This window comes from Rhinolophus sinicus, linkage group LG06 (genome assembly GCF_036562045.2).
Source record: "Rhinolophus sinicus isolate RSC01 linkage group LG06, ASM3656204v1, whole genome shotgun sequence".
Classification (NCBI taxonomy): domain Eukaryota; kingdom Metazoa; phylum Chordata; class Mammalia; order Chiroptera; family Rhinolophidae; genus Rhinolophus; species Rhinolophus sinicus.
This window is the reverse complement of record NC_133756.1, coordinates 102918044-102945537: the sequence shown is the minus strand read 5'-3', so window position 1 is coordinate 102945537 and position 27494 is coordinate 102918044. Positions and strand designations below refer to the sequence as shown.

The 27494-nt window shown below is 38.9% G+C and overlaps 1 protein-coding gene across 1 annotated transcript in view; it reads left to right on the top strand.

Annotated features, from left to right (window-relative positions):
* The window catches only part of PIWIL4 (piwi like RNA-mediated gene silencing 4), a 44737-nt gene extending 17522 nt beyond the window's left edge, over window positions 1–27215 (top strand). The window contains exons 9-20 of the mRNA XM_074335588.1: window positions 7212–7335; window positions 8405–8522; window positions 10871–10982; window positions 13276–13460; window positions 15511–15583; window positions 19259–19459; window positions 20456–20559; window positions 22254–22324; window positions 23746–23899; window positions 25579–25704; window positions 25818–25965; window positions 26618–27215. Of these exons, the coding sequence (XP_074191689.1) occupies window positions 7212–7335; window positions 8405–8522; window positions 10871–10982; window positions 13276–13460; window positions 15511–15583; window positions 19259–19459; window positions 20456–20559; window positions 22254–22324; window positions 23746–23899; window positions 25579–25704; window positions 25818–25965; window positions 26618–26734 (1533 nt within the window). The 3' untranslated portion in view covers window positions 26735–27215. The remainder of the gene's footprint in view (window positions 1–7211; window positions 7336–8404; window positions 8523–10870; window positions 10983–13275; window positions 13461–15510; window positions 15584–19258; window positions 19460–20455; window positions 20560–22253; window positions 22325–23745; window positions 23900–25578; window positions 25705–25817; window positions 25966–26617) is intronic.
* Window positions 27216–27494: the final 279 nt, after the last annotated feature.

Genomic DNA, 27494 nt, shown 5'->3' with positions numbered 1-27494 from the left:
CTCATACTCAGCTCAGCCATCAACTCTTAGGGGAGCCCCCTTATGCTCTCCCCAGGGCTCCCTTCCCTGCAGTTAGCTGCATCCGATTATTATAGGCAGAACGTGCGTGGTCTGACTGCCCTCCTGGATTTGGATCTCTTTATTGTTGGATACCCAGAGCTAGCACAGTGCCTTGCACGTAGTAGATACTCAAACATTTACTGATGGAATCACCTGCTGCTCTGGGAGCACGAGTCACAATTATCACCATTACCCCTGTCCCCACTTTCCACCTTCAAGTTCCTTTCAGACACTCCTTCTCTTTAATGTACGGTCATATTCAAGAGAGTCTGAAAAATCTCACAGATGTTTTAAAAATCAAAGCAGAAACCCTTCCTTGACCTTTCTATGCCTTCAAGAAAAGCTGTCTCTTTTCTTCTTCTTAGCTAATTTCTTTAGAAGGTCATCTACACTAGCTCCCAGCATCTCTTTAGTTCTTCCTTCCTGAAGTCTCAGCAGCCTGATATCCAATTTCGCTGCTTTGGAAATAACTCCCTACAAGTTACATTCAGTTACTGTTCTCATCCTAACGGGCCTTTGATGGCATTTGACACTAGTGACCACTTCCACCTGGTTGAACGACCAGCCTTAACTCGTGGGGGCACATCCCTGGTGGGTCTCCAGTAGGTTTCAGGTTGTCCTTTCTCATCCTCTTTTGATGTTTCCCCTTCCTTTCCCCCAAACTTTAAATGCTGTTATTCATCACGGTTCCCTTGTATTGGATCCTTTCTTCATATTTTGAGACCTCTCAAATACAGTATTTTGCCTTGCCCTCATTTCTAAATTACATATTCGTCCCTATTTTCAGACCATATTTGCATAAATACCCTGCAGGCATCTCAAACTAACATGATTCATACCGAATTCATTGTCTTTCCCACTCCTGTTTCTCCTTGGGAACTCTGCCTCTCAGGAAATCATTTTGCTTCCTTGCTCTGCTTCACCCTCACCTCCTCATTCAGTTGTCACCAAGATGAGTTCTGCCTCCTTACCCTTGAATTCTCTCTGGAACCTGTGACTCTCCCCAGCCCTATTCACTGCATCAGTGCAGAACTTCTCACGATTCCCATTTGGGGATTTCCGTCACCCTTTTATGGTCTTGCCTCAGCTCTCTCCTCTGTGATCCGCCATCCTCATGGTCACTGGAGAAATCTTTCTGAAATTCTGCCCAGAAATGTGGTTAAGAACAGAAGCTCTGCCAATACCATGCTGTTTTGATTATTGTTGCCCTGTAGTACAAGCTGATGTCAGGGAATGTGATACATCCAGCCTTGTTCTTTTTCCTTAGGATTGCTTTGGCTATTCGGGGTCTTTTGTGGTCCCATACAAATCTGATGATTTTTTGTTCTACTTCTTTAAAAAATGCCATTGGGATTTTGATAGAGATTGCATTAAATCTGTATATTGCTTTGGGTAATATGGCCATTTTAACTATGTTGATTCTTCCAATCCATGAACATGCAATGTCTTTCCATTTCTTTTTGTCTTGTTCAATTTCTTTTTAAAATGTCTTGCAGTATTCAGTATATAGGTCTTTCACATCTTTGGTTAATTTCATTCCTAGGTATTTTATTCTTTATGTTGCAATTGCAAAAGGAATTTTTTAAAATTTCTTTTTCTGAGATTTCATTGTTAGTATATAAGAATGCAATGGACTTTTGTATGTTGATTTCGTAGCCAGCAATTTTACTGTATTTGTTTATTGTTTCTAATAGCTTTTTGGTGGAGTTTTTAGGGTTTTCTGTATAACATCATGTCATCTGCAAAAAGTAACGATTTAACTTCTTCATTCCCAATTTGGATGCCTTTTATTTCTTTCTCTTGCCTGATTGCTCTGGCGAGGACTTCCAACACTATGTTGGAAAGCAGCGGTGATAGGGGACATCCCTGTCGTGTTCCTGAATGTAGAGCAAAGGGCTTCAGTTTTTCACCATTAATTATGAGATTAGCTGAAGGTTTGTCATATACGGCCCTTATTATGTTAAGGTATTTTCCTTTTATACCTATTTCATTAAGTATTGTAATCATAAATGGATGTTGTATCTTGTCAAGTGCTTTTTCTGCATCAATTGATATAATCATATGATTTTTGGCCTTTATTTTGTTTATGTGATGTATCACATTGATGGATTTGCATATGTTGAACCATCCTTGTGCCCATGGGATGAACCCCACTTGGTTGTGATGAATAATCTTTTTAATGCATTCGATTTGCTAGAATTTTATTTAGGATTTTTGCATCTGTGTTCATCAGAGATACTGGTCTGTAATTTTCTTTTTTTGTGCTATCCTTTCAGGTTTTGGTATCAGGGTAATGTTGGCCTCATAAAATGAGTTAGGGAGTGTTGTCTCTTCTTCAATTTTTTGGAAGAGTTTGGACAGGTATTAGATCCTCTTTGAATGTTTGGTAGAATTCACTAGTGAATCCATCTGGTCCCAGACTTTTGCTTTTGGGAAGGTTTCGGATGACTGAATTAATTTCCTTACTGGTGATCGGTCTATTTAGATTGTCCAATTCTCGTGATTCAGCCTACGAAGGCTATATGTTTCTAAGAACTTGTCCATTTCTTCTAGGTTATTGAATTTGGTGGCATATAGTCCTTCATAGTATTCTTGGATGATCCTTTGTATTTCTGTGGCATCCGTGATAACTTCCCCTCTTTCACTTCTGATTTTGTTTCTTTGTGTCTTTTCTCTTTTTATCTTAGTGAGTCTAGACAAGGGTTTGTCAATTTTATTAATCTTTTCAAATAACCAGCTCGTTGTTGCATTAAGGTTTTTCTATTGTCTTTTTGTTCTCTATTTCATTTAGTTCTGCTCTGGTTTTTATTATTTCCTTCCTTCTGCTGACTTTGGGTTTCATTTGTTCTTTTATTTTCCTAGTTCTGTAAGGGGTTATTTATCTGGGATTTTTCTTGTTTCTTGAGATAGGCCTATAATGACATAATCAAAACAGCATGGTATTGGCAGAAAAACAGACACATAGACCAATGGAATAGAATTGAGAACCCACAAATAAATCCACATAAATATGTACAGATAATTTTTAACAAAGGAGCTAAAAGCATACAATGGAGAAAAGACAGCCTCTTTAATAAATAGTGCTGGGAGAATTAGAAAGTCATCTGCAAAAGAATGAAACTAGACTGCTATTTGTCACCATGTACCAAAATGAATTAAAAATGGATCAAAGACCTAAATATAAGACCAGAAACAATAAACTGCATAGAAAAAAAATTAGGTACTAAACTTATGGACCTTGGGTTCAAAGAGCATTTTATGAATTTGACTCTAAAGGCAAGCAAGGGAAGTAAAAGCTAAAATAAATGAATGGGACTATAGCAAACTAAAAAGCTTCTGCACAGCAAAAGAAACCGACAAAATAAAGAGGCAACCAACAGAATGGGAGAAGATTCTTGCAAACAATGCCTCTGATAAGGGGCTAATATCCAAAATATATAAAGAACTCATATAATTCAACAACAAAAAAAAACAAACAATCCAATTGAAAAATGGACAAAAGACCTGAAGAGACAATTCTCCAAAGAGGACATACAAATGGCCCATAGACATATGCAAAAAACTTTCGACATCACTAATCATCAGAGAAATGCAAATAAAAACCACGAGATTATCACCTCACACCAGTTAGAATGGCTGTCATCAACAAGACAAATACCATGATTCCCTGAAAATAAGACGTAGCTGCACAATCAGCTCTAATGCGTCTGTTGGAGCAAAAATGAACATAGGACTAGGTATTATATTACATTATATTATATTATATTATATTATATTATATTATATTATATTATACCTGGTCTTATAGTAAAATAAGACCTAATCTTATATTCATTTTTGCTCCAAAAGACACGTTAGAGCTGATTGTCTTATTTTTGGGGAAACACGGTAGTAACAAGTGTTGGAGAGGCTGTGGAGAAAAAGGAACCCTCATACATTGTTGGTGGGGATGCAGACTGGTGCAGCCGCTATGGAAGGCAGTGTGGAGATTCCTCAGAAAATTATGAATAGAATTACCATATGACCCAGCAATCCCTCTCCTGGATATCTACGCAAAAAATCTGAAAACATTCATAAAGACATATGTGCTCAAATGTTTATTGCAGCTTTATTTACGGTGGCCAAGACATTGAAACAACCAAAGTGTTCTTCAATAGATGACTGGATAAATAAGTTGTGGTACATGTATACAATGGAATACTATTCAGCGGTAAGAAAAGATGAAATAGGACCATTTGTGATAACATGGATGGATCTTGAGATTATACTGCTAAGAGAAATAAGTCAGACAGAAAAAGTCAAGAACCATATTATTTCACTGATATGTGGGATATAAAACTGAAAACAACAAAAGAACAAGACAAATGAAGAAACAGAAACTCATAGACACAATAGTTTAGTGGTTACCAGAGGGTAAAGGGGGTGGCAGGTGGCAGATGAGGGTAAAGGAGATCATATATATGGTGATGGAAGGAGAACTGACTCTGGGTGGTGAACACACAATGTGATATATAGATGATGTATTACAGAATTGTATACCTGAAATCTAACTTTGCTAATAATTGTCACCCCAATAAACTTTAATTAAAAAAAAAGACAAAACATAAGTTCTGGAATGAAATGGTCTTGGCACTAGCTGTGCAATCTTGGGCAAATCACTGAACATGAAGTGTTGTCTGTAAAGGGAGTTATCTTGCTGCCCTCATGGTGCAGTGTACTCTTTGAATGATATAGTAACGCAGGCAGAGCCTTTAGCCTGGTGCCTGCACATTGCGAGTATTAGGTAAACGGTGGGGACCCTGCCCCCCTTTTCCTAGCCTCCTTCTTCATCTCTAACATCACACAGTTTTGCCCCATCTCACCTTTAGCCTCATCTCCCACCACTTTCCCATCACACACCCCATGCTGCTATCATCCCAGTCCACTTGCTGTCACTAAATGTTCCTCAGCCTTTGCTCGTATTCACTAGACATCTGCGTAAAGCCACGCTGTACCTTTCCTTTTCTCCACCAGGTAAAATCCTAGCTTCAAGGTCAACTGTCACCTCATTTGTGAAGTCCTCTCTGACTTTGTTTCCTGGCAAAGTCACAGAACAACTGTATGTTCACTTCTCTGAGCACTTGTACCACACATCAGGCTGCTTCTAGAACACGTCTTCCTTGGAGAACAATGTGTCATTTGGCTAGCCCTTGATGTGTAGTGCCTAGCAAAGCATCTTGTGCATAAAATGTGGTCTATAAGTGTTTGTTTATTAAACACAAAGTCTGTTAAACATTTGGGTTTCTTTTTTGCATGGTTAAATTTGTTCTTCTGTGAACAGATGTATTTTAGGACCTTTGGCATTCTGAAAAGGGAATCATAATAAAATCCCACTCATTTTGTAATGAGTTGTGTTCACTGCATTTATATTGCAATTAGGGAGGAAAAAAACAGAACAAAATTATGTCAATTTCCAAAATGTTTTCCTTCCCGTTCAGGAAACGAACACTAAATAATTATGTAGCCAAGTTTCGAAGTGGAAGACATGTTGATATTCGCCTTATGACACAGCTTACGGGGTAGAGTTCTTGGCCATGCTCCTGGTAAAGAGAATACCTCTTCCTGGAACATTCTCCAGCTTTGCTTGAGCTCTTACCCAGGTCTCTCTATACCCCTACATTTTCTTCAAGGTGCTCTCTGGATTCTCCCTCCTTCGTGAAGTCTTCCCTGGTTTACCAGCCATGAATTGTTTCACCACCACCACCATTCCTCCATCCCCCTCAGGGACCCCATACTGAGTGGTGTAACAAGCAGTGGTTCCCAAGTCTTAAATTGTGCTAATGTCCAGTTATGGGGCCTTTGGAAAGTTGTTTAGTATCTCACAGTGTTTCCTCATCTATGAAGGGAATGATGATAATATCTGTCTCATAAGTTTGTTGTTAACATGAGGAAAGATGCAGGTGCTTAGCCTGCCATTATCTGTGCTTCTCGTCTACCTTGCTTTGTAGATGATGGAGTCTGTGTAAAGGCGGGGACTGTGCCCTCTTTTATCTTCGTTTCCGTTGTGGTCCTGGAACGTAGTAGGCACGGATGTGTGTGCTGAGTTAATGGAGTCATGTATAAAAACTGTCTTTCTACAAAGGCTTGTCCAGGGCTTTTAGCCGTAATATTAGCTGCAATCACGACTTTAAATTGCAGTTTTCTGAATTGTTTTTTATTTTGATGGCTAAATAAATAAAAGTCCTTATTGAATTGGAGAGATTCTCACTTCTTAATTATAATTATTAATGTCAGCATCACACAGTGTCCAGGTATTTTGTAATTTATAATTCCATGTGTTCTGTTAGGAGTACTGAGCGAATTATACTAGAAATGAATGTTAATTGAAACCTTTGCCATTGGATGGGCAAATGGAACTTTTGACACGGTGAGAATGTTGAAATTCAAGTTTAGGTGAGGAAAGGGGGTGAGGTAGGAGCTCATTAAAATCCAGACACTATGCTTAGTGGTTTACATGGGATGCTTCTGAGTTACTGTTCGCTTCACTTCATAGATGAGAAAAGGTGAGTAACTTCCCCAGTGTCCAGTCCAATTAAGTAGAGGACCCGGGGATCACATTCACATTTGTCAGACTTCACAGTTGCTTACCTATAGCATCAGGCAATCCTGGAAGTGAAGGAGGTCATGCTCTTTTGGGAAATCCGAGGTTGACTCAGTATAACCCTTGCCTCCAACTTGTGTATAGGTAGTTTCAAAATGAATACAGATTCTTACAGCCAGTTAGTGATGCATGGGGCAGTCTGCCTCAGTCATCAATAGCGGAGATGCTGGTATTGAGTCAGCTCCAGTAGGGTCATTGTACTATGTATGAGCTAGCTGGAGGCCATTCTGACCCTGAGTGAAACCCAGAAGAGAGGAGGAAAATGATTAAAAACAAAATAAAATGATGTTGCCTTATAAAAGGTAGATAAAATCATAAACCTGACCCTCAGCTATAAAAGACAGAGCCTGGGAAGTAGAAATGAGTAGGTAACTGTGGGATTTTTTTTTTCTTCATTGAAAAAATTTGCTTCTTTATGCATTTTGGGATTACCTTGTTGCTTACAAGCAAAGATGCTCATTTTACAGTGTTTCCATATTAACTTTTCCCTCATTAATCTTGCATTCTGTAGCAATATGATATTACTTTATCTGACCTAAATCAGCCAATGCTTGTTAGTCTGTTGAAAAGCAAGAGAAATGACAACGCTGAGGCTCAGATGGCCCACCTGATACCCGAGCTCTGCTTTCTAACAGGTAATGTTTATATTTTATACTCTGTCAGGATCTTGATCACAGGCTTCTGATTCTTAGCAGTGGGCAGACCCTCCTTCAGTTAGCTGAGCATGAATTCAGCCCTCGGCGGATGGACCCTTAAATGATTTATTTTGCTAGTAGAGCAAGAGGGAGGATGGAATGCCCTTTGGAAATTGCGTGGCACATTAAAAGTTACCTGTTTCCTTTATCTCGCGTATTCCATTTGTTACTTCATGAAATAGGCCCCAGATATTGTCCTAAAACAAAGCTGCTCTTCACAATTTTCTGAACTTCACTGGTTCAGGAAGCCATATGACTTTGATTTTCGTCTGGTATACTGTTTGAGCGTGCCAAAATGATCCTTAGTCTCTTTTAGTATGAGCTTCCAGAAGGGAATCTTCCCTGTGTAGTAGAATCTGAATAACTGTCTTGAGTATTCTTAATGATATTCATTTGATTAACAGGGTGGGACTAAGAAGGGCAGACTTTCTACTTTTTATATTTTTTGTTTGGCTTGAATCAGTTATGGTGTGTACATGTTTATTTTGCAATTAGAAACACTCATAAGGATATAATCCATGAAGGGAGGGATGCTGATTCTTAGTGGTATTCTGATACCCTAGATCCGCCCAGTCCCACCTGGTAGCCAGTAGCCACATGTGTTGATTGAGCACTTGAAATGTGACGAGCACACCTAAGGGCCTGAATGGAGCTGTGCTATAAGTGTAAAATGCAGACTGGATTTTTAAGACTTAGTATGGAAAAAAAAGGGAAAATAGCTTAGTAATTTTTTTATATTGATTACATGTTGAAATGATAATTTTGATAGATTGAGTTAAATAATTATTAGTAATATGCTATTTAAATAATTTCAACTGTTTCTTTCTTTTTTTTAACGTGGCTAGTAGAAAATTTTAAATGACATCTATGGCTTGCATTTCTACTGGACAGTGTTATCCAGATGCTAAATCCAATTCAGTTTAACTGGTAAGCTTACCCTGTGCCCGAGATGGGCTGGGGTTACATGGTATACTGCCCATTTTTCACTGTTTTTATTTCCATTTAACAGGGCTGAGTAGCCGGGTAACCTCTGATTTCCAACTGATGAAGGTCGTGGCTGAAGAAATGCGGCTCAGTCCTGTGGGAAGGCAGCAGCGCCTGGCCAGACTTGCTGATGACATCCACAGGTACTTGGACACCTCGCTGGGACCAGCGTGCACCCCACTTTAAGGCCTATTTTATAGAATTGTTGATGTATAAAACACTTCATTCCTTGATGAAAATGTCTCATTTCTACTGATTCAGAGCAATGCACTTTTGAAATGTGTTGTCCAGAGCCAGATTCATCCAAGAGGCCTCAGGACTATGGGTTGAGGGGAAGTGGCTGAAGGCCATGCAGGAAGAGAGGTACCACCCCACTTCAACTACACAGCTCTGCTTTCATCTATTTAATACATTGAATTTCTGGATAAATTTTTGAATGAAACAAAAAAATTTTTGTAATTAAAAAAAAAACAACCTAGTCCAGGCCTCAGGGTCAGGAATGTTCAGGTCTGAATAGAATGGCTTCAGCACACTGATGATTAGGAAAACCCCACTACGTATTCTTTAAACTCAGGAATACCTTTGTACCCTTCGGTTCAGCCCACCCGATTCTCAGATGGCATTCCTAGCCTCATTTATGACAGTTTGCTATAACCTGTGATGGGAAAGTGGAGCCTCCCCCCAGTCTCCTTCTGACCTCCCAAAATGTCACTTTCTAGTAGGGTTGCTGCAAGTAACTACTGGGCACTTAAAGTGTGGTTAGTGCCACATCTTGGAATGACCACATTTTGGATATATTGGATATATATATATATACATATATACATATATATATATATATACACATATATACATATAATATATAATTTCATTTGTTAAATTTACTTTTTTAATGTGGCTACTAGGAAACTTTAAATTACATATGTGGCTTGTTTTATATTTCTACTGGGCAACTTTATTAGAGAATGGTCTCTTTTTTAAAAAATGAAAAATTTGGAGGAGGAATTTGGAAATTTATATAAAAGAAAAGAGGTATTGTGTGTACACTCTGTAAATATTTGTTTAATAAATGAATCGTATATTGTTTCAGATATTTTCAAATTCACATAATCATGTTCCTTTAGGAAAATGGCAAAGTACAGTACATTATGTTTTGTAACTTGCTTTTTCTGCAACATTTCCATGTGATAAATGTGCATCTTTATTATCATGGTAGTGGTTTCAGAGTTTTTTATTTTAGGGCTACACTTTAGGTCATTTATCCTGGAAATCCCTCAGACTTCCTCCTACGTGAGAATAACTTATTCCTACTTCTCATGCTCTCCCCTTATACCGGGCTGTAGATTAATCTTCCTGACACATCTACCTGCCCCCTTCCAGGAATCCCATTTATTCCCACCCAGGGTCCTGACCAATTATCATCTCACATATCTCTTCTTGGACAGATAGTATCTAAAACAAAATAATTAATTCGAAGTATTCGGTGTGACCAGACCAGACATAACATGAATAGATGGAAATAATGAGCTGTGATAAAGTCCGTGGTAAAGAGGTTCGGGCTCCCCTAGAGAGAGGGGAAGCTCTGATAAGTAAATAAAAGCATGAATTTTATCAGTGTGTTTTGCGAGTGCCTGGCTTACCACGCACGGGCTACTGTAATAGAGGCCAGGACACAAAATCAGTATGGTAGCTCTCCTCAAGGAGCTTACAGCTTGATAGAGATGACCATACATCATACCCCAATGAGATAATACAGAAAGGATGATTAAAGTATACTAAATTATAAACTTAAAGTACTATGCAAATATAAAGTGGTTATTATTGCTAATACTAATATTCTCCTCTTAGTCTTCCCATTGCCCTCTCTATCCTATGAATCTTCTGAAACGTAAGGTCCTTATGTCCCCTTCTTTTGTCATCCTTCATCCACTCCCAAGCACCAAATTCAGATATTCCCAGAAGACATCTCCAATCCAGAGGCTCCACAATGTCTCTTTATTAACAAGTTTACTATCAGGAATATGTCACATTTATTGAGCACAGAGCATGTGCCAGGCACTTTGGTTTTACTTTCTGCGTATTGTCATATTTAATCTTTACACCAAATCTATAAAGTAGCTAGTTTTATTATCCCTACATTTTGCCAATAAGGAAACCACAGCTTTAAAAGACTTAAAAGTTTGCTTAAGGTTACATATTATTAAATGTCAGTACTAGGAGTAAAACCTTGATCTGTCTGGCTCAAAGGCTCATTTTGTTAACCAATGTGCCACACCGGAAGCTTTTCCATCCCTGCAAGTCCCAAATGGGCACAGTCCCCTAATTCTTTAGAGCAGGAGGAAAAAATAATAGTGAGTAGAAATATAAGTCAGGAATCTTTTAAAAAAAAATCAACCTCTGAATAATTCAGTAAATTATAATTTTATCTCTAATGATTAAAATTCTTTAGAAGACAGCACTTTAATGACTTAAAACTCAACTCTCTCAACAGAAACAAGGATGCCCGTTTTGAGCTGGAGACCTGGGGACTGCATTTTGGATGCCAGATGTCTCTGACTGGCCGGGTTGTGCCTTCAGAAAAAATACTAATGCAAGATCACATAGTAAGTGCTATGATTTTATTTTTATCTAACAGTATTTGCTTGAATATGGGTTAAGTTCGATCATATGCCAGAGTGACTAAGTGGGCTTGTCATATTCATTTGGTTTCCCCAGGGCTGCCATGTTCTTGCACTTCCTTTGTCCTAAACCTTGAGGTCCCCTCTGTGTTCCTTTTCAATCTCAGTGTACTTTCATGGGCTTAGTGGCACCCAGAGGGCATGATTAGGTCATTTAGTATGATGTGGTGTCGCATTTAAAGATGTATTAGAAAATGGCATTTCAAACCATTGCAGTTAAAACATGCCCCCCTGTTATTGGGTGTTGTACTCTTTCATCACCAAAAAAAAAAAAAAAAAAAAAAGAAATCCATAGTATGTGGGAAAATTCTATGAACTGGTGAAGGTTTATTTTAATAGACTGTGCTTCCTGATACCAGAGTTGTTTTTTCCCCAAAGTAGAATGCTGCTCAGCTGGCGTAAACAGGAAGATATTCACGTAGAAGCCACCCTCAGCCATAGTATCTAGGGAGAAAGGTATTCTGAAACTTGAAGAGACCAATCATTGCCTCTTTCAGCTTCTGTTGAAGAAATGTATTTTATGCAACAATTTTTGTGCATTATCTTTCAACTTATCCCTTGTGTTATGCCCATTTTAAAATCTAGTTAAATTTAATTTCATTTTAAAGGCTCTCTTCTTGCATTTATTTGATATAATAAACCAACATGTCTAAACTAATATAACTGAACAAAGAATGTTTTCTGTTGGCAGACTGAGGATTTTTTAATCATTTCTTTTTGATAATCTATTCCAAATTACCAAAACCCTTATTGGAGAAACTGAGGAAAAACTACTTTTTAAAAACAAAACAAAAAATTTGGTGAAGTGTGAAAAGGTAGGCCCCAATTAGGATTTTGGTCAGGAGTCAGTAAAGAGAAGCTGAGTTTCAGTTCCACATATAAAACAAGATACAAATATTTAAAATGACCTCTGTCCTCATCTCTGTAAGCAAAGTCATTTGTCAGAGCTTTTTTTGTGTGTGCATTTTTTGGTGTGAAAACAAATCTCCATAGGAGAAGGGGGCAATAAATGGAAGAACCCGCCCCCTAGAAGTTGTGGTAGACTGTGTCATCGACTTCTTGACCAATTCAGCTTTTCTGAAATTGGGTTCTGGGAACTGAGTAAACTGAATGTTCACAGGTCTCAGAGTGGGCCTTGAGCATTTGATATGGGTCTCCTGCCAGCTAGTCACAGGTAGGAGTGTAGGTGAGAGGGCCGTGGCTCTCCTCACACTGGCTGTAATCGGAAGGAACGAATCTGGACTCCAGATAGAACCTTTCATGGAGGGCTGCCCTTCCCCTTCATTCTCAGGCTAAGGTCTCCTTCTGCAGCTGAGTCCCCGCCTGGCCACCTAATGGCAAGGCATCTTGAGGATGGCTGGTTGTTGAGTGCTTGGTAGAAAGTGTCCTGATGTCGGTGTCAAGAGTATCAGCATTCTAAACTGTCACTGCTACCAACTGCCTCCATAATCTCTCTCAGCCACAGCTATGGAGTCTATACAACAAAGGGGTTACATTGCTTCTTAAACATTAATGTGTAGATGAATCGCCTGGGAACTTCTTTTTTTTTTTTTCCCCTCCTTTTTTTTTAATTAAAATGCAGATTCTCATTCAGTGGGTCTGGGCTGAGGCCCAGGACTCTGCATTTCTCACAAGCTCTCAGGAGATAGTTATGCTGCCACAAAACAACACTTTGCGTAATAAAGGATTAGACTACAGGGTGGTCCTCTTAAAGTCTGACAGTGGGGAGCTCTTCCCAGCTCACCACAATGAGGACATTTCCATTCAATTCCAATCCATGGATATAAACAGGCTACTGACCCTTTTAAAATCTCCCCTCTTCGGTGCAGGGAACTTGTTTTTCCTGGTCACCTGCTTGCCCGTACATTCATAATAAAGGTCAGCGATTCTTAGAGCTGGAAGGGAACCTAGAGATCTTTGAACCAGCCACCTCACTTTGCACACGGTGGAGGCCCATGAAGTAAAGCGACTTGTCCAAGGACCAGCAGCCAGGGAGTCACCGACTTGGGATGATGCTCAGATGCCTCCACTCTCAGGAAGCACGTGTGTTCTGTAGATGTGTTTACATCAGTGTTTCGGGTCTGTGAATAGCAAACTACAGACTAGCTCTCGTATGACACATGTGGACCATCTTCACATTGTCTTCGTTCAATTGCTTTCTGAATACATGTTTTCAACCCTTTCAGTTATTATTTTTCTCCTTATTATTTTTTCTTAGTGTCAACCAACATCTGCTGCTGATTGGTCCAAGGATATGCGAACTTGGAAGATTTTAAGTACGCCATCTCTGAATAAATGGTTGATTATATGTAGTGACAGAGCTGAAAAAGTGACTGAGAACTTTTTGAGCTGCTTGAGAAGAGTTGGAAATTCCATGGGATTTAATGTGGACTGCCCCAAAATGTGAGAATGCACTGAAAATCATCCCAACTTTTTTCTATATATTAATTTGGTTTGGTTCAAAGCTAGGAAATAAGGGCTGAGGTAGCTACAAAAGCTTCTTTATCTCAGTAAATTTTTCTAATATAAAGTGCCAAGAAAATAGATAGAAGTAGATAAATGATTTCATACAGTTAAATATATTTTGTTGGTTTTTGTAAAATTTTGTTTTCATAGTTGTTTAGGCAATAGTCTTATTACCTCAAAGTCAGTACTAGTTAGGGCATAAATCCTTAATGAATCCATATATTACCTCCTCAACTTTTTAAAAAATTCTTTCGTAGCAGTTATTTATGAAACAACATCAAAAAGGATATTAAGAAATAAAAGTTGCATTTCCTGACTTGTTTGATAGATTAGATGCTTTAAAATTTAATGTAAAAATATATTTGAAATAAGCTTTTCTGATTCTGTTTCTATACCATGAAATTAGTCATTTAGATAGTTTTCTGAGAAAACAAAGGTCATCATTCATTTTGTTTTTCAACATGTATTGAGAATCTGCTATATGCTAGATACTGTACCAGTTTCTGGGGATGAGAAAGGTAAGTTGCTTTCAGGTTACTAGGGGATTCATACATACACAGTCACACTCAAAATTGAATATTGTTTTGCTTTAGAAAAGCCGTAAAGTTGATCATGCCTCCTTTTATTGAGCTTGATATGCTTAGCAAGAAGCAGTAGATACTTCTTTTTCTTTGTAATGGTGGAGGTACAAATGTCCTCACTGGCAGGGTGGCAGTTATTCTTGAAACACATGGTTAGTAATTATATCAGCAGTGCAAACATTGTAGAAAACCACAGATAGTTCCAAAGTCTCATTTTACACTGTAGTTTAGAATTCTCCTCTTATCAAATCTGTTAACAAATCGCCTGGTTTGAGTTTCACCTGCTCTAATTTCTCTTAACCCATGAGCTAATAAAGCAAGACAAGATTATTGAAAGAAGCCATAATCAGCAGACCCTGGGCTGGCGTCTTTCTCACACCAGTTCCAATGGTGTGTCTATATTCTGTTCCTGGCCTGTGTTATTTGAAAACCCGTATTTTATTCCATCCTTTGTCTTTCCCATGAAGTATCCATTTACCTGTTAGATTTATATGCATAGTTTCTCCCATCTGACACATTTGCCTGATGAGTTTAGAAGGACTAAACAGTAAAATAGCAGTTGGGTCTGCATGCAACAGATGGAATTGGAAAAGTCAGAAGCATTTAGGTGTTTAAACAGAGCTGTAAGCCATTCCGGCAGCTCATTTGGAATCAGCAAGGAGACAGAGGTCCTCGCCCCCTGCTGGGCAAGTTTTAAAAGGCCACTGGGCATTGGGACAATCCAATCATATACACAAATATGAGAGGCTGATTCCACATAAAGAAAGTGGATTTATAAATTCCTCTGTATGGGAATTATTTCTGTAGCCTCTGGCCCTTGACATAATGTAAGCACAGAACAAATAATTGCTAAGTACTTGCTGACTGATCGATTAAGGCTAAATATTCCAGTCTCCAAACAAACAGCCACTCGGGGGGAAAAAAAAGTCTTTTAGTCTGAATTATACAGATTAGTTGAATATCTTGGTCTTATTAATCTGCTGATTTTTGAAACATTCATTTTAAAGTTCCCCTGGAGATTAAGTATTAGAGAAATCGTAATCCCAGTTTGACTTGAACCCTGTTTCAGATACTTGATTATTGAGACTTGTGATTTCAAAAGTTCACTTTCAACCCCATTTTGAACAACATAATTATTAATTGTATAGATTCCATACAATTGAGAAATTTTTATTTTCTACCAAACTACTTTTAAGCTAATAAAAATGATTATTAAACATTGCTGGCATATCTTATAGTGGGAGAAACAATTTTAGGCTCAAAATGTTGTCACTTTTCTCAGTGATTTTTTCCCCCCTCAAATTGCTAGTATGGTATAAAAGTATATTTTTATTATTTTTAACTCCATATGATTGTATGCTACTAAGAAGGGTTGTATATCTTCAAAATTAAATCTTTTTATGTAGCATAAAAGTACAAGAAACCCCAGCTGCATTTCTTAGCGCCATACAGAAACATTTCGATCCTGGTGTTCAGTTGGTAAGTATGGATACTTTTTGTGTTTTCATGTGTAGTTTTAATTTTTTTTTGTTCTGTCTAACAGTCTTGAAAGAATCTGAACGTATTCTCAGATATGTTTGCAAATTGTTGTGCATTTCCTTAAGCACACAAGCAAGTATTAATCTTAGTATTTTAATCAATAGCTTATTTCTCTGTCATATTTCTAATAATCATTTTAAAACACTGTTGTTACCCCTGTATCAGCCTCTTCGATGTCTGCATATTTTCCAACTTGTTGGGAGGGTCATCACTTACTTAAGATTTAAGATAATTGACTCCCATCTTATCCTATAAATGTTGGGGCACCCAGCATTCTCACCAATGTTTCAGGGGATTCTTGCAGGATTTATATTTTCCATGTCACCTATAGCCTCATGTGTTCTACTTCCTCTGAATTCTTGCCCTCCTCTGTGTGTTTCATCTTTTGTGAGTGCCATTTCCTCCTGCATTGCATCACCTTGTGGGACAGCCACAATTGACTCATTTCCCAGAGTATTTGTGTGGGAGGTCGGGGTTGGGGAGTGTGATGCTGACTTTGCAGAGGGTTTGTGTCCAAGGAATGATTACATCACACCCCAACATTCCAGACAAGTTAAAATTGATGTCTTTTTTTTTTTTTTTAAATCTCTCAACCATTCCTATTTCTTGGAAGTGTTCACTCTTCTTTGAGGCCTCAGCCTCATACTACATGGCAATGCTTTTCCTGTCCCATCTCCTCGTCTTACCTCCTTAGCTCATTCATTCCAACTCCCAACATTCCTATTATATCTCATGCAAAGAAGTTTAGCCCTTTATTTCTCTTTTAGTCAGACACACACACGCACAAAACGGTCCATAAAGATGTTATATTAAACAAAGGGAATTCTCCCCCTAAGAGTATTTATTTTTCACTTAAAAAAATGAAATCAAACTTACAGAAAAATGGCAAGAATAGTACAAAGAACTCCTATATACTCTTCACCCAGATTCCCCCATTGTTGACATTTTATCGTATTTGATTTATCATTTTATATCTATCATCTATTGTTATATCTATATCTATCATCTATCTTTTTCCTGAACCATTTGAAAATAAGTTACAGACATGATGCCCCATTATCCTTGAATATTTTAGTACATATTTCCTGCAAACAAGTTCACTCTCCAGCAACCATAGGACCCATCAAAATCAGGACACAGTACGACCAGCTAATCCACAGACTTCATGAACATTTGTCCCCAAAACATCCTTTCTAGTAAAAGGATCTAATGTGTCTGTCTCTTTTAGTCTCTCTCTGAATCTGGAATGGTTCCATCGTCTTTCCTTGGCTTTGATGACCTTCCAATTTTGAAGAGTATAGACCAGTCATTTTATATAATTTCCCTCAATTTGGGTTTGATGATTAAATTCAGGTCATGTACTTCTGGCAGGATTACTAAAGCAAATGTTTTTATTGCATCCTATCTTGGGGTACCCGTTGATTAAGGAGGTATCTGTCAAGTTTCTTCACTGCAAAGTTACTTTTTCTCTTTGTACTTAATTAGTTTTAATTTTTTGGTAGGGATATACTTTGAGACTCTGTAAATGTCCTGTTCCTCATCACATGTTCACCCATTAGTGTTAGAATCCATTGATAATTCTTGTCTGAATTCATTATTACTTTGATGGTTGCCAAATGGTAGATTCCTAATTCCATATTTCCCTCTATGTTTATTAGATGGCATTAGCTGACAAGAGCAATTCTCTTCTCCCCATTTCTTTGTTCATTTATTTTATCAATATGGATTCATGGATCCCTATTTTATTTACTAACTTATAGTCCATTACTATTATTATTTATTTTGCTGCCCAAATTGTCCCTTGTTTTGCCAGTGGGAGCCTTATTCAAACTGGCTTCTGTGTCTCTTTGACATGTCCCCATATTTCACGAACTGCTTCCTTATTGTCTGGCACAATAAGATGTTCCAGGTTAATCTTGAAGTGTTGCTGCCCAGCTCTGGAAGATACTTCTCCAATGAGCCCTGATTCCTTTGGGTAGAGAACAGTATTTAAGAACAAAGATCTGGGCATTGGATATGCTCATTTGCTACTGGGGTTCAGGCTTTCTCAATGTGCAAAGCTAGAAAATGTATATATGTGTCTACATATACATACTCATATATATAATGCACAATTACATCTATTTTATTACTAGGTGTATCTATGTATATATTAAAGACGTGTTCATACCACTAGTTCCAATCCAATACCACAGGAAAACATTCCCCCTTTCCATTTTTGTACCCCCACTTCTCTGATAGTGAGAAACATGGCTACTATCATTCTGCACATATGTACTTGCTCATCCATCCCTGGTGTAACCAGTCTCACTTGGCTCCCACCTTCTTTTGACTCTGGCCCCATTGGTCCACTCTTGTTCTGCCACCTACCTACCTTGCTTGGCCCTAAACACATATGATGTAAGGAAGGAAGAGCCCTAAGAGAATTTTGCTGACAATTTAAAAATATTTTCCCCTAATTTTTATCATTAACATTAAGTGTAAATAATTTTAGCCCTTGACAATATTTTGTCAGTTCTACTGGTGACAAAAAATAAAAAATCACTTTTTGAATGTTCTTTTGCTAATCATGATAGCGCTTATCTTTTCTATAATTTGGGGGTTTTGAAGGCAGAGAATAAAAGATAGAAAGGAGATAGAAATAGGCTAGGAGAGACCCTTCTCTGAGGGAAATACCTGATAAGAAGTAGGGGCAGTGACAGAAATGGGTGGAATTTAAAATACCACAGGATCTGAAGCTGCTTTCTCCTTATTTTCCCTTCTCCCAAATCCTTACTTTCAAGTTCCAGTAAACAAAAAAATTGTTGTTTTTTTGTTTGTTTGTTTGTTTGTTTGTTTGTTTAAATTTTGGTTGTCCAGTCAGTACCTATTGGGAAAAAGACCGCAGTGTAAGCTAATCCTTCACTTGGCTTATCAGTGGGTGAAGTTGGGGATGGGGCAGAGGGGATGAGAGCTGGAGAACCACAGCAAAGGATCATGGCAAAGAAAGGAGAGGTAGCTGGAGAAAGAGCTGGGTTAGAAGGGAACTTGAGGACAGTAACAGAAGCAAGTCAGTGGAGAAATGAGGAGGAAAGGAAAGCAAGGGAGACGGGTAAGGTTAGAGTGGGACTTGGCGGAGTGAATGGCTGATGAGAAGGCATTTCAAATGGCCTTCACTGTCAGTGGTTTAAAGGCTATTTAAAAGTTCAAAGGCCTGTAGACGTGTTCATATCTGCTTCTTGGAAACGTAAGGGCAAAAGATGTTTGGAGAATCCATGTATTCATTACTTTTTTTTCAGTTTTCTGTGGATTTTTTATACTTTATTTATTTTGACATTCAATATTATTTTATATTTCAGGTGTACAGCATAGTGCCTAGACATTTATATAATTTAAGAAGCGATCCCCTGACTAGCCTAGTACCCATCTGACCCTATGCATAGTTATTACCATATTATTGACCATATTCTCTATACTTTACTTTACATCCCCATGACTACTGTGTAGCAACCAATTTGTATTTCTTAATCCCTTCCCCTTTCTCATCCCTAAACCCCCCTCCCATTTTTTAAAAACTCTTTCTAAGCATAACTAGATTAACTTTTTTCCCTCCTGTGTGTGTGTGTTTTCTCTCAGGTAATGTGTATTCTGCCTTCTAACCAGCAGAACTATTATGATTCCATTAAGAAATATTTGAGCTCTGACAGTCCAGTCCCAAGCCAGTGTGTGCTTGTTCGGACCTTGAATAAACAGGGAATGATGATGAGTGTCGCCACCAAGATTGCCATGCAAATGACCTGTAAACTCGGAGGCGAGCTGTGGGCGGTCGAGATCCCTGTGAGGAATCTGTCATGCTTTTCCTTTCAGTAATCAATCAGTTAATTAATTTTAAACATTAAATTAAAGTAGGAGAGATTTTTACGTAATCTTAGAGGTATTTGATTTGTTTGTTTGTTGGGCTTGTTTGTAGTTTGTTCTGGGTGCTGACATGACACAAGCCCGCCATGAGGGTATGCAGAAGAAAATGAGGCATGGCCCCTGTTCTCAAGGAGCTTCAGTTAAGCCAATAACAGAATATTTCATGAAAGAGAATCTAGTTTGACATAGGCTTGGAAGGCCTTATTTGGAGCCCGCCAACCACTATTTAAAATCTGTGCTCCATGGCCTCTGCCTTTACCTGCTTTCAGAAGGTGCTAACTCTCAGAGTAGCTTTGCACCCTGCATGGGGCTTCCCCAGACCTTGGGGAGCTGGCAAAGCCTATGATCCAAACCTCCAAACTCTAGTGGGAACTGAGAAAATCCTCTTCTTTCCTGAACAATGGCCACTGTGGGAGAAGCGAGGGTACGAGAAGTGAGGGAATGTTGCCCATTCCCTTATGTTTCCATAAACAGGGTGTGTGAGGTTACCCCCATCCGCCCCTCCTGGAGGAGCTATAGAGCCAAGTGAGGATTCCTTAGACATCTGAAGAAAGGAGAATGAAATCCCTCTTCAGATTCCTTCAGCCCAGAGGCAAGGGATAAATGGACTGACCACTTTCCCAGAATCTCTTGAACCACTGATGGTCCTTGGTCACGTCCACAAAGGATGGTGGCCGTTTTAGGACTATAGTGAGTCTCCTAAGCAAAGTATGTACCATATTCTCTCCTCTATCGTTAAATCTCTTTGGTTTCTGGTTTAATAATCTTCCTCACCCGGACATTGATCTCCCTGGCACATAGCTTAACTTGAATAATTAAATAACAAAGGACAGTTTCTTAAAAACTTCATATTAAATCATTGTTTGGGGAAATAATATCTCATCCCATTAAATCACAAAAAATTTGATTTTACAGTTAAAGTCCCTGATGGTAGTTGGTATTGATGTCTGTAAAGATGCATTCAACAAGGGAATGGTGGTGGTTGGATTTGTGGCCAGTATTAACCCCAGAATCACCAGGTACTTTTAAAATTACCCTTACATATTCTTCCATTATTTGACTACTAATTGTGGTTTAACTGTATAGCAAGGAATAGTTTGTAGTCACTCATTTTTAAAATGTGAACATTTATGGTCATAAACTATACCTGCATATGTAAATGTGATTGATAACATTGGAGTAATAGCCTCATTAAAAAACTATTTTTATACATACATTAGGACAATCTACTGCCAGTCATATTCCAAAAGTGATGGCCATGTAGAAATTCTTGTGCATTTCTTTTCTGAGCATGTGCTCTGTGTTATGCACTGTACTAGGAACTTGACATACATTCTGTCAAGCAGTTGAGAAACAGATTGCCTGCATGTGTATCCTGACCTGTCACTTGTTATGTGTCAATGCTCGATACATGCTTGTTATTATTTTATCATCCTTAATGCTCACAGATACTTGATGTGGAGGTTGTTCACACAACCATTGAAAAATAGGCAGAGGAGTGGCCGGATGGCTCAGTTGGTAGAGCATGAACTCTCAGCAACAGCGTTGCCGGTTCAGTTCTCACATGGGATGGTGGGCTGTGGCCCCTGCAACTAAGATTGAAAATGGTAACTGGACTTGGAGCTGGGCTGTGCCCTCCACAACTAGATTGAAGGGCAACGACTTGGAGCCGATGGGCCCTGGCAAAACCCACTGTTCCCCAACATTCCCCAATTAAAAATAAAAGTGAAGGAAGAAAAAAATACATAGGCAGGATTAGGGATGACACCTCAAACCCAATGCTTATTAAATTGTACTTCTTAGAATTGTTTCAATATTTGTTACTAAACAATGTTTTGAGGCTGTGGGAACTGTTTGCAAAAAAAATTTTTCCCTATCCTTAAGCTGTTTGATTTACTCCATTACATTTGTGGTCAGGCATATATTTGGGATTGTGGGAAATAGGAAAAGTAGCAGCACGCCTCCGACTTCATTCCAGGTTGTATGAGGTCCCTACCATGTGTGTCACTTGCTTGAGCAGATAAAGGACTTCCAGCGAGTTAGCAGCATTCCTCATTGCATCATTACTGTTGCATATAGTATTTAGAGAACTACAATAATGTTGACTCATACTTACCACTAAGTCATGACCTTCATTTTCTAAGTGCTTTTAATTAATTAATGACTTGAGCAAGAGAACTTGCTTCTGAAATCTAAATAAGTTTATCATGTTAAGATTTTAAATCTAAAAGACTCATTTATAGAAGTGGAAGTTTATGCATGAGAAATATTTGAATATATTGAGAATAGAAGATACACCGCTAAAAATAAATTCCTTTATAATAATAAAATACAGGACTCTATTAGTGCTTGTTATGTGCCAAGTACTGCGCTAAGGACTTCACATATAGTATCTAATTTAATTTTTACAGCAACCCTATGAGGTAGTAACTACCTCTTTCTAGACCTAACACAGCAAAGTCACAGAGCTGACGAGTATATACCGCCAAGATCTGTGCCCAGATGTGTCTGATGCCAGCACGATGCTTCAGTTTCTCTACCATAAGTTTTGTGGGTGGGGGGAGCTTTTTAATACAGTTGTGATGATATAACATATACAAAAGTATGAACATTGATTTTTACTCATAATATCAATTTCTTAATTTAATCCTAATACATGTTTATAGTAGAAATTTTGAAGTTGAACTTTACTTTTGTTCTTTGCTTCCTTTAGGTGGTTTTCCCGCTGTATCCTTCAGAAAACAACAACTGATGTTGCAGATTGCTTAAAAGTTTTCATGATCGGTACTAAAAACACAGCAATGAGAGAGGGCTCCGAGGACTATTCCTTCAGACCCAAAGTCCACATGCCAGACCAGATAGGAGAAAGCAAACTCTCCAGGCTTGCCTGAGTCAACTGGCAGTCAGTTGGAAACTCCAAAGCTGTGTCCTGATTCAGGCTACCAGCCCGACTGTAGAATTTACAGTCTGTGTGTGATAAACAGAAAACCAGGAGGAGGGAGAGTTTGTAGCTGCTGGTGGCTTTTGCAATTAGTTTGAAGGCCAATAGAAACCTACCCTAGAGGAACAAGGATCATGACTTAGCAGTGTGAGGTCTAGAAAGAGGAGAGAAGTCTTTGGGATGGGATAGGGATGCTGGCAGATAAAGTGTGTCATAGCAGGAGAAGATGTAGACGATGCAGGCGAGAAACGGTGCCGTCTCTACAGTGGGATGCGGTGGGAAGAGGGGTCTGGGGTTCCCACCCCCTCACCAGCCCGGCCCGGATCTGGCTTTGCCATCCCTTAGTGTGCTTGTGCCTCTCACTCCCTCCCCTGACCTGCATTTTTCCATCTGTAAACTTTGGAGGATTGTAAATATTTTCTTTCCTAAAAAAGTGAATTTGGTGATATGTGTTGGTAATGGACTTACATATGTGATCATCTTCTATTGAACTAAATTGCATTTCCTGGACAGTAAACTCTTTTAAAGCAATTGTACAATATATATACGTGAAATGAGTTATTGTATCATGTTACTTTCCCCTTACCAAAACCTGGTTTGTTTTTTGTTGTTGTTGTTTTAGTAGTTATGACGAGTTTCTGTTGGGGAGGAGTTACTGTCTGGGCTTTGCTTTTCAGGCAATTTCTAGTTAGAGTGGGTGGGTATGTTCTCAGAGTTCATATTTTCTGAGACTTGGAATCTCATTGGGTGAGGTCATGTGAAAAGATGCATTGAGAGGAACAGCCAAGTCCTCTCCTTATGTTTTCATATTTATTTTTATTAGAGAAGAAAATGATATAAAATTATCCAGTCTCTATTTATTGAGAGGATTTAAAGAAACTAAATTAGTATTAATTTGCTTTTGGGAGAAGAAATTAAATTGGTATTGATTTGTTTTTGGGAATGTGTACGCATGAATTAAATGCATGAATTGCATGAATTATATTTTGATTTATTGCATAAATATTAACATTTTGCTGGAGAAATGCTAAGCATAAAATATATTGCCGTAGAGACCATTATGATTCCCTGAATAGCAGAGATGCAGAGATGTTCTCTAAAGTTATCCATTTTTATATTATTGCCAATACAACCCAAGTTAGGTATGACCCTATTTCACAGTGGTCTGAAGTAGCAGACTTATTTAAGTTGAAAGATACGGGGATTTCATTATTTGTTGGCATCAGACAAGTCATTCTTTTCTTACTAACACCAAATTCTGCAGGCGCACTCAACAAATGGTACAAGCACAATCATGACTTGCCAGCTCGGGTCATTGTGTATCGTGATGGCGTAGGGGACGGCCAGCTCCAGACACTTGTTGAATACGAGGTTCCACAGCTGCTGAGCAGTGTGACAGAAGCAAGTTCAAATGTCAGGTATTAAATTTGTGTTCTTTCTCTGCCCTCCCAATTATTATAGCACATTCATCGTAACTATTAAAATTAATAAATGCCAGCAGATCTTTTTTTCCATGCAGTTAAGTTTTGCTCTGTTTCTGTATCATTTGAGTACAGCTGGATAGATTGATTTCCCCTAGATTGGAAGGTAGTTGGGATGGTCTTACGTTAGTAGCCTGGGTGGTGTGAGCTTTGGGGACCCTTGGTGGGAGCACTTGGAAAAGGCAGGTAACATCCTCCAGAGCAGCTGACACTGAGATTCCGCAGGGAGCCTGCGGGGGCTGCTGGCAGGTGAAGACGCTTTGGACATAGTAACATACCATGGGAAAAAACAAGCTATAGTTTCAAATTCAAGACCCAAACCCACACAGAGCTGGAGCCTCTGAAATGCAGGCACTGATGTGCAGCTTAGGTCTGTGGAAGGTGCTGAAAAGCACTGTGTGAGTGCTGCGAATGCTGGCTGCATGTGGAAACCAGACCATCTTAAACACCAGTGTGGCACCTTGCTCCACATCACATTTCTAGATTCGATGTTTCGGGACAACATTTTCCTTTGATTACGTCAAGTGGCAAGTGCAAGAAAAATATTAGAGCTGGAAAATGGAGGAGGATGATAATCTTCGGCTGGCTTCTTAAAAGATTCCGAAAGCATCTTCTTTCAAGCCGTGCACAGTGGTCTGTCTGTAGAGTTAAACCACCATCACCACCGTCAACCAAGTGTTGCAGCCAGGAGCCACAAGACGCTGAGTCTTGACCTCAGCAGTGACTCTTAGAGAGGAGGCAGAGCATTAATAGCTTGGGGCAGTACCGCCTTCAGCTGCATCCAAACTGTCAGAGCCAAGATATGTCATTCCCCACTGACCTCAGGTGACTGTATCTATTCAGAATCACAAGTATGCAATTTAGGGGTAGTGGACAGTGACAACGAGTTAGTTTTCTTACACAATAACATCAACTTTAAAAGTCTCAGTATTGGAAATATTTATAACATTTTTAATGCAATGAAAATGCTTAATGTGAAATTTCATGGTGACTCCTTGCATCCCAGAGGTTCCTTCCATGATGGATTGGCCTTGGCTTTACTAAATGCTGACTTTAACACTTAGCCATTCAGCGTTTGGCCCAAATGTATAGTTGGTCAGTCCGCTCATCATATCAGATGTGTGTTTTGCAGGATTCAGAAGCGGTGATTTAAGAAGTAAGTGGGACTTGTGGTTTTTCCTTTGCTATCCAGAAATTGAGGGGAAGAGTAAAGGTGAAAATAGAGGGACTATTCTTGTCTCCATGGATGGTTCTGGAAAATCTTTCTTTAGAAGTGCTAATTGAAGTTCATTGCCCTATCAACCTTCCTCCCCGTCCCCTTTAAATGACATAAACTAGCCATGTGACCCGACCGACACACTTTTGCAACAAATAAAGACAATCCCTAATTTTAAAAAATTGTGTGTATCTCCAGGGGAAGACAGATTGGGGTGATTTTTATTTTCTTCATTTTTGCAGTCATTTTCTAATGAATTTATTTGTTCCATCAAAATATTATGAGAGAGACAGACAGAGACAGAGACAGAGACAGAGAGAGAAAAATGGAAAGCTGCATGGCTTGATTTCAGTTCTCTCTGTCTTGTTCTTGTTTTTGTTTTTTGTCTTTCTCTTCCCAGCTCCAAACTGTCCGTGATTGTGGTCAGGAAGAAGTGCATGCAGCGATTCTTTACGGAGGTGAACCACACTGTTCAGAACCCGCCACTTGGCACCGTGGTTGACTCTGAAGCAACGCGTCCTGATTGGTAAGTGCTGTTAGAAAGCTTATTTTTAATAAGACATTCACGGTGTAGTGTCCACGTTTGCCCCTATTCTGTTTGCTTTCTTTCTCACATTCATTCCATTTTTTCCCCCTCAGCTATGACTTTTACTTGATCAGCCAGGCCGCTTGTCGGGGAACTGTTAATCCGACCTACTATAATGTCATCTATGATGACAATGGCTTGAAGCCTGACCACATGCAAAGACTTACATTCAAATTATGCCACCTGTACTACAACTGGCCGGTGAGTGACGGCTGCTTGCTTATGTGAGTCTTGCTACTCTAGGTTCCTACCCAGGAATTGTCACCCAATTCACCTTCGTATCCCTACCCCTAGCACAATGTCGGACTTTTCACAAAGGATGAATGAATGACTTCTTGAGTCCATAGTGGGAGAAACCCAGTCTGTCATAGCAACAAAATAGCAATAACTATTATAATACATTAGTACTTATAATTGCCAGAGGACTTTATTATATACATTATCTTATGTAAGACTGGGAGGAAATTAGGATATTGTGATTTCCACATTACAGTTGAGGAAGTCAGAGCCACCTCAGATGTTGTCTGGTGGGAAATTAATGGGCGTGGCTCTGTCTGTGTTCCTGTGCACGAGGCCAAGATTTGCTCTGAGCCCCATGGAACACTAAGTGGTAGGAAATGTAGATCCCGGCTTGGAAACCATGAAGCCAGACTGGCCCTCCACCCCATTCTGCCCAGTCAGCCTAAGTTCCCAGTGAGCAAAGGTGCGCTTCATTGGTTGAGTCTAGTTATGGTTTACTCACAAACATACTCTATTGTATATGTAACTAGCACATGAAAAGTCTCATGGGAAAAAAATCACTTTGAAGAACAAGTTATCCTGTTAATTTCCATCAATACTTTTTCCTCCTCAGGGCTTAATCAGTATCCCAGCACCGTGTCAGTATGCCCACAAGCTGACCTTCCTGGTGGCACAAAGCATTCATAAAGAACCAAGTTTGGAATTAGCCAATTCTCTCTTCTACCTGTGATGACATGAACCATTGGCACCGCTAGATGAGGAATCGAGGAGTAGTCAGTTTACTTTGTGCAAATCTGCCGCCAGTTCTCCATCGAGGCCGTGACTGGGGAAAGGAGATTAAGCTTAGTTTTAACTTCTGGAAGAAAAAAAACAAAACAAAACAACTTCATCTGAAAAGGTTCAAAAGAAATGTATGTTGTGTTATTTTAGAGTTATATGCTTGGGGTAAATTCTTACTGTGATACACGGAATTAAAATTTACCATCACCTGTAAGTAATTCCACAAAGCTAAATAGCCTCTAAGAAAGCAAATGTTTGCATGATGTTTTACACTTACTTCATCTTAGCCAAAAGGCTGAGAAGCAATTGCATGATGTTTGATGGTAGGTAAATGGGGTCTAATTCTCACCCTAAATTTTACAAAAGTTTTCTTAAATAATGGTATAGAGCATTTTTGTAGAGTGGTTTAAATAGTTATTAGAAAATAAAGAAAATTTAGAGCATCGCTTAATGTGTTTATTGTCATTTGAATTTCACTTGAAGTTACAAATGCACCTCATTTAGTAAGTGTCTTCAGCAAAGATTCTTACCCACTAGACCACATCACAATCACTCTGAGTTATATTTCTACAACTGAACGTATCACTTGCTTTCTTCATGGTACTTGATTTCACTTCCTAAAAACTACCCTCATTGATGACCCTAGTTCATACTGCACTGCGAAAATACTCCATCAGAAGAGAACTGCACCGGCTCCCATTCCATCTACC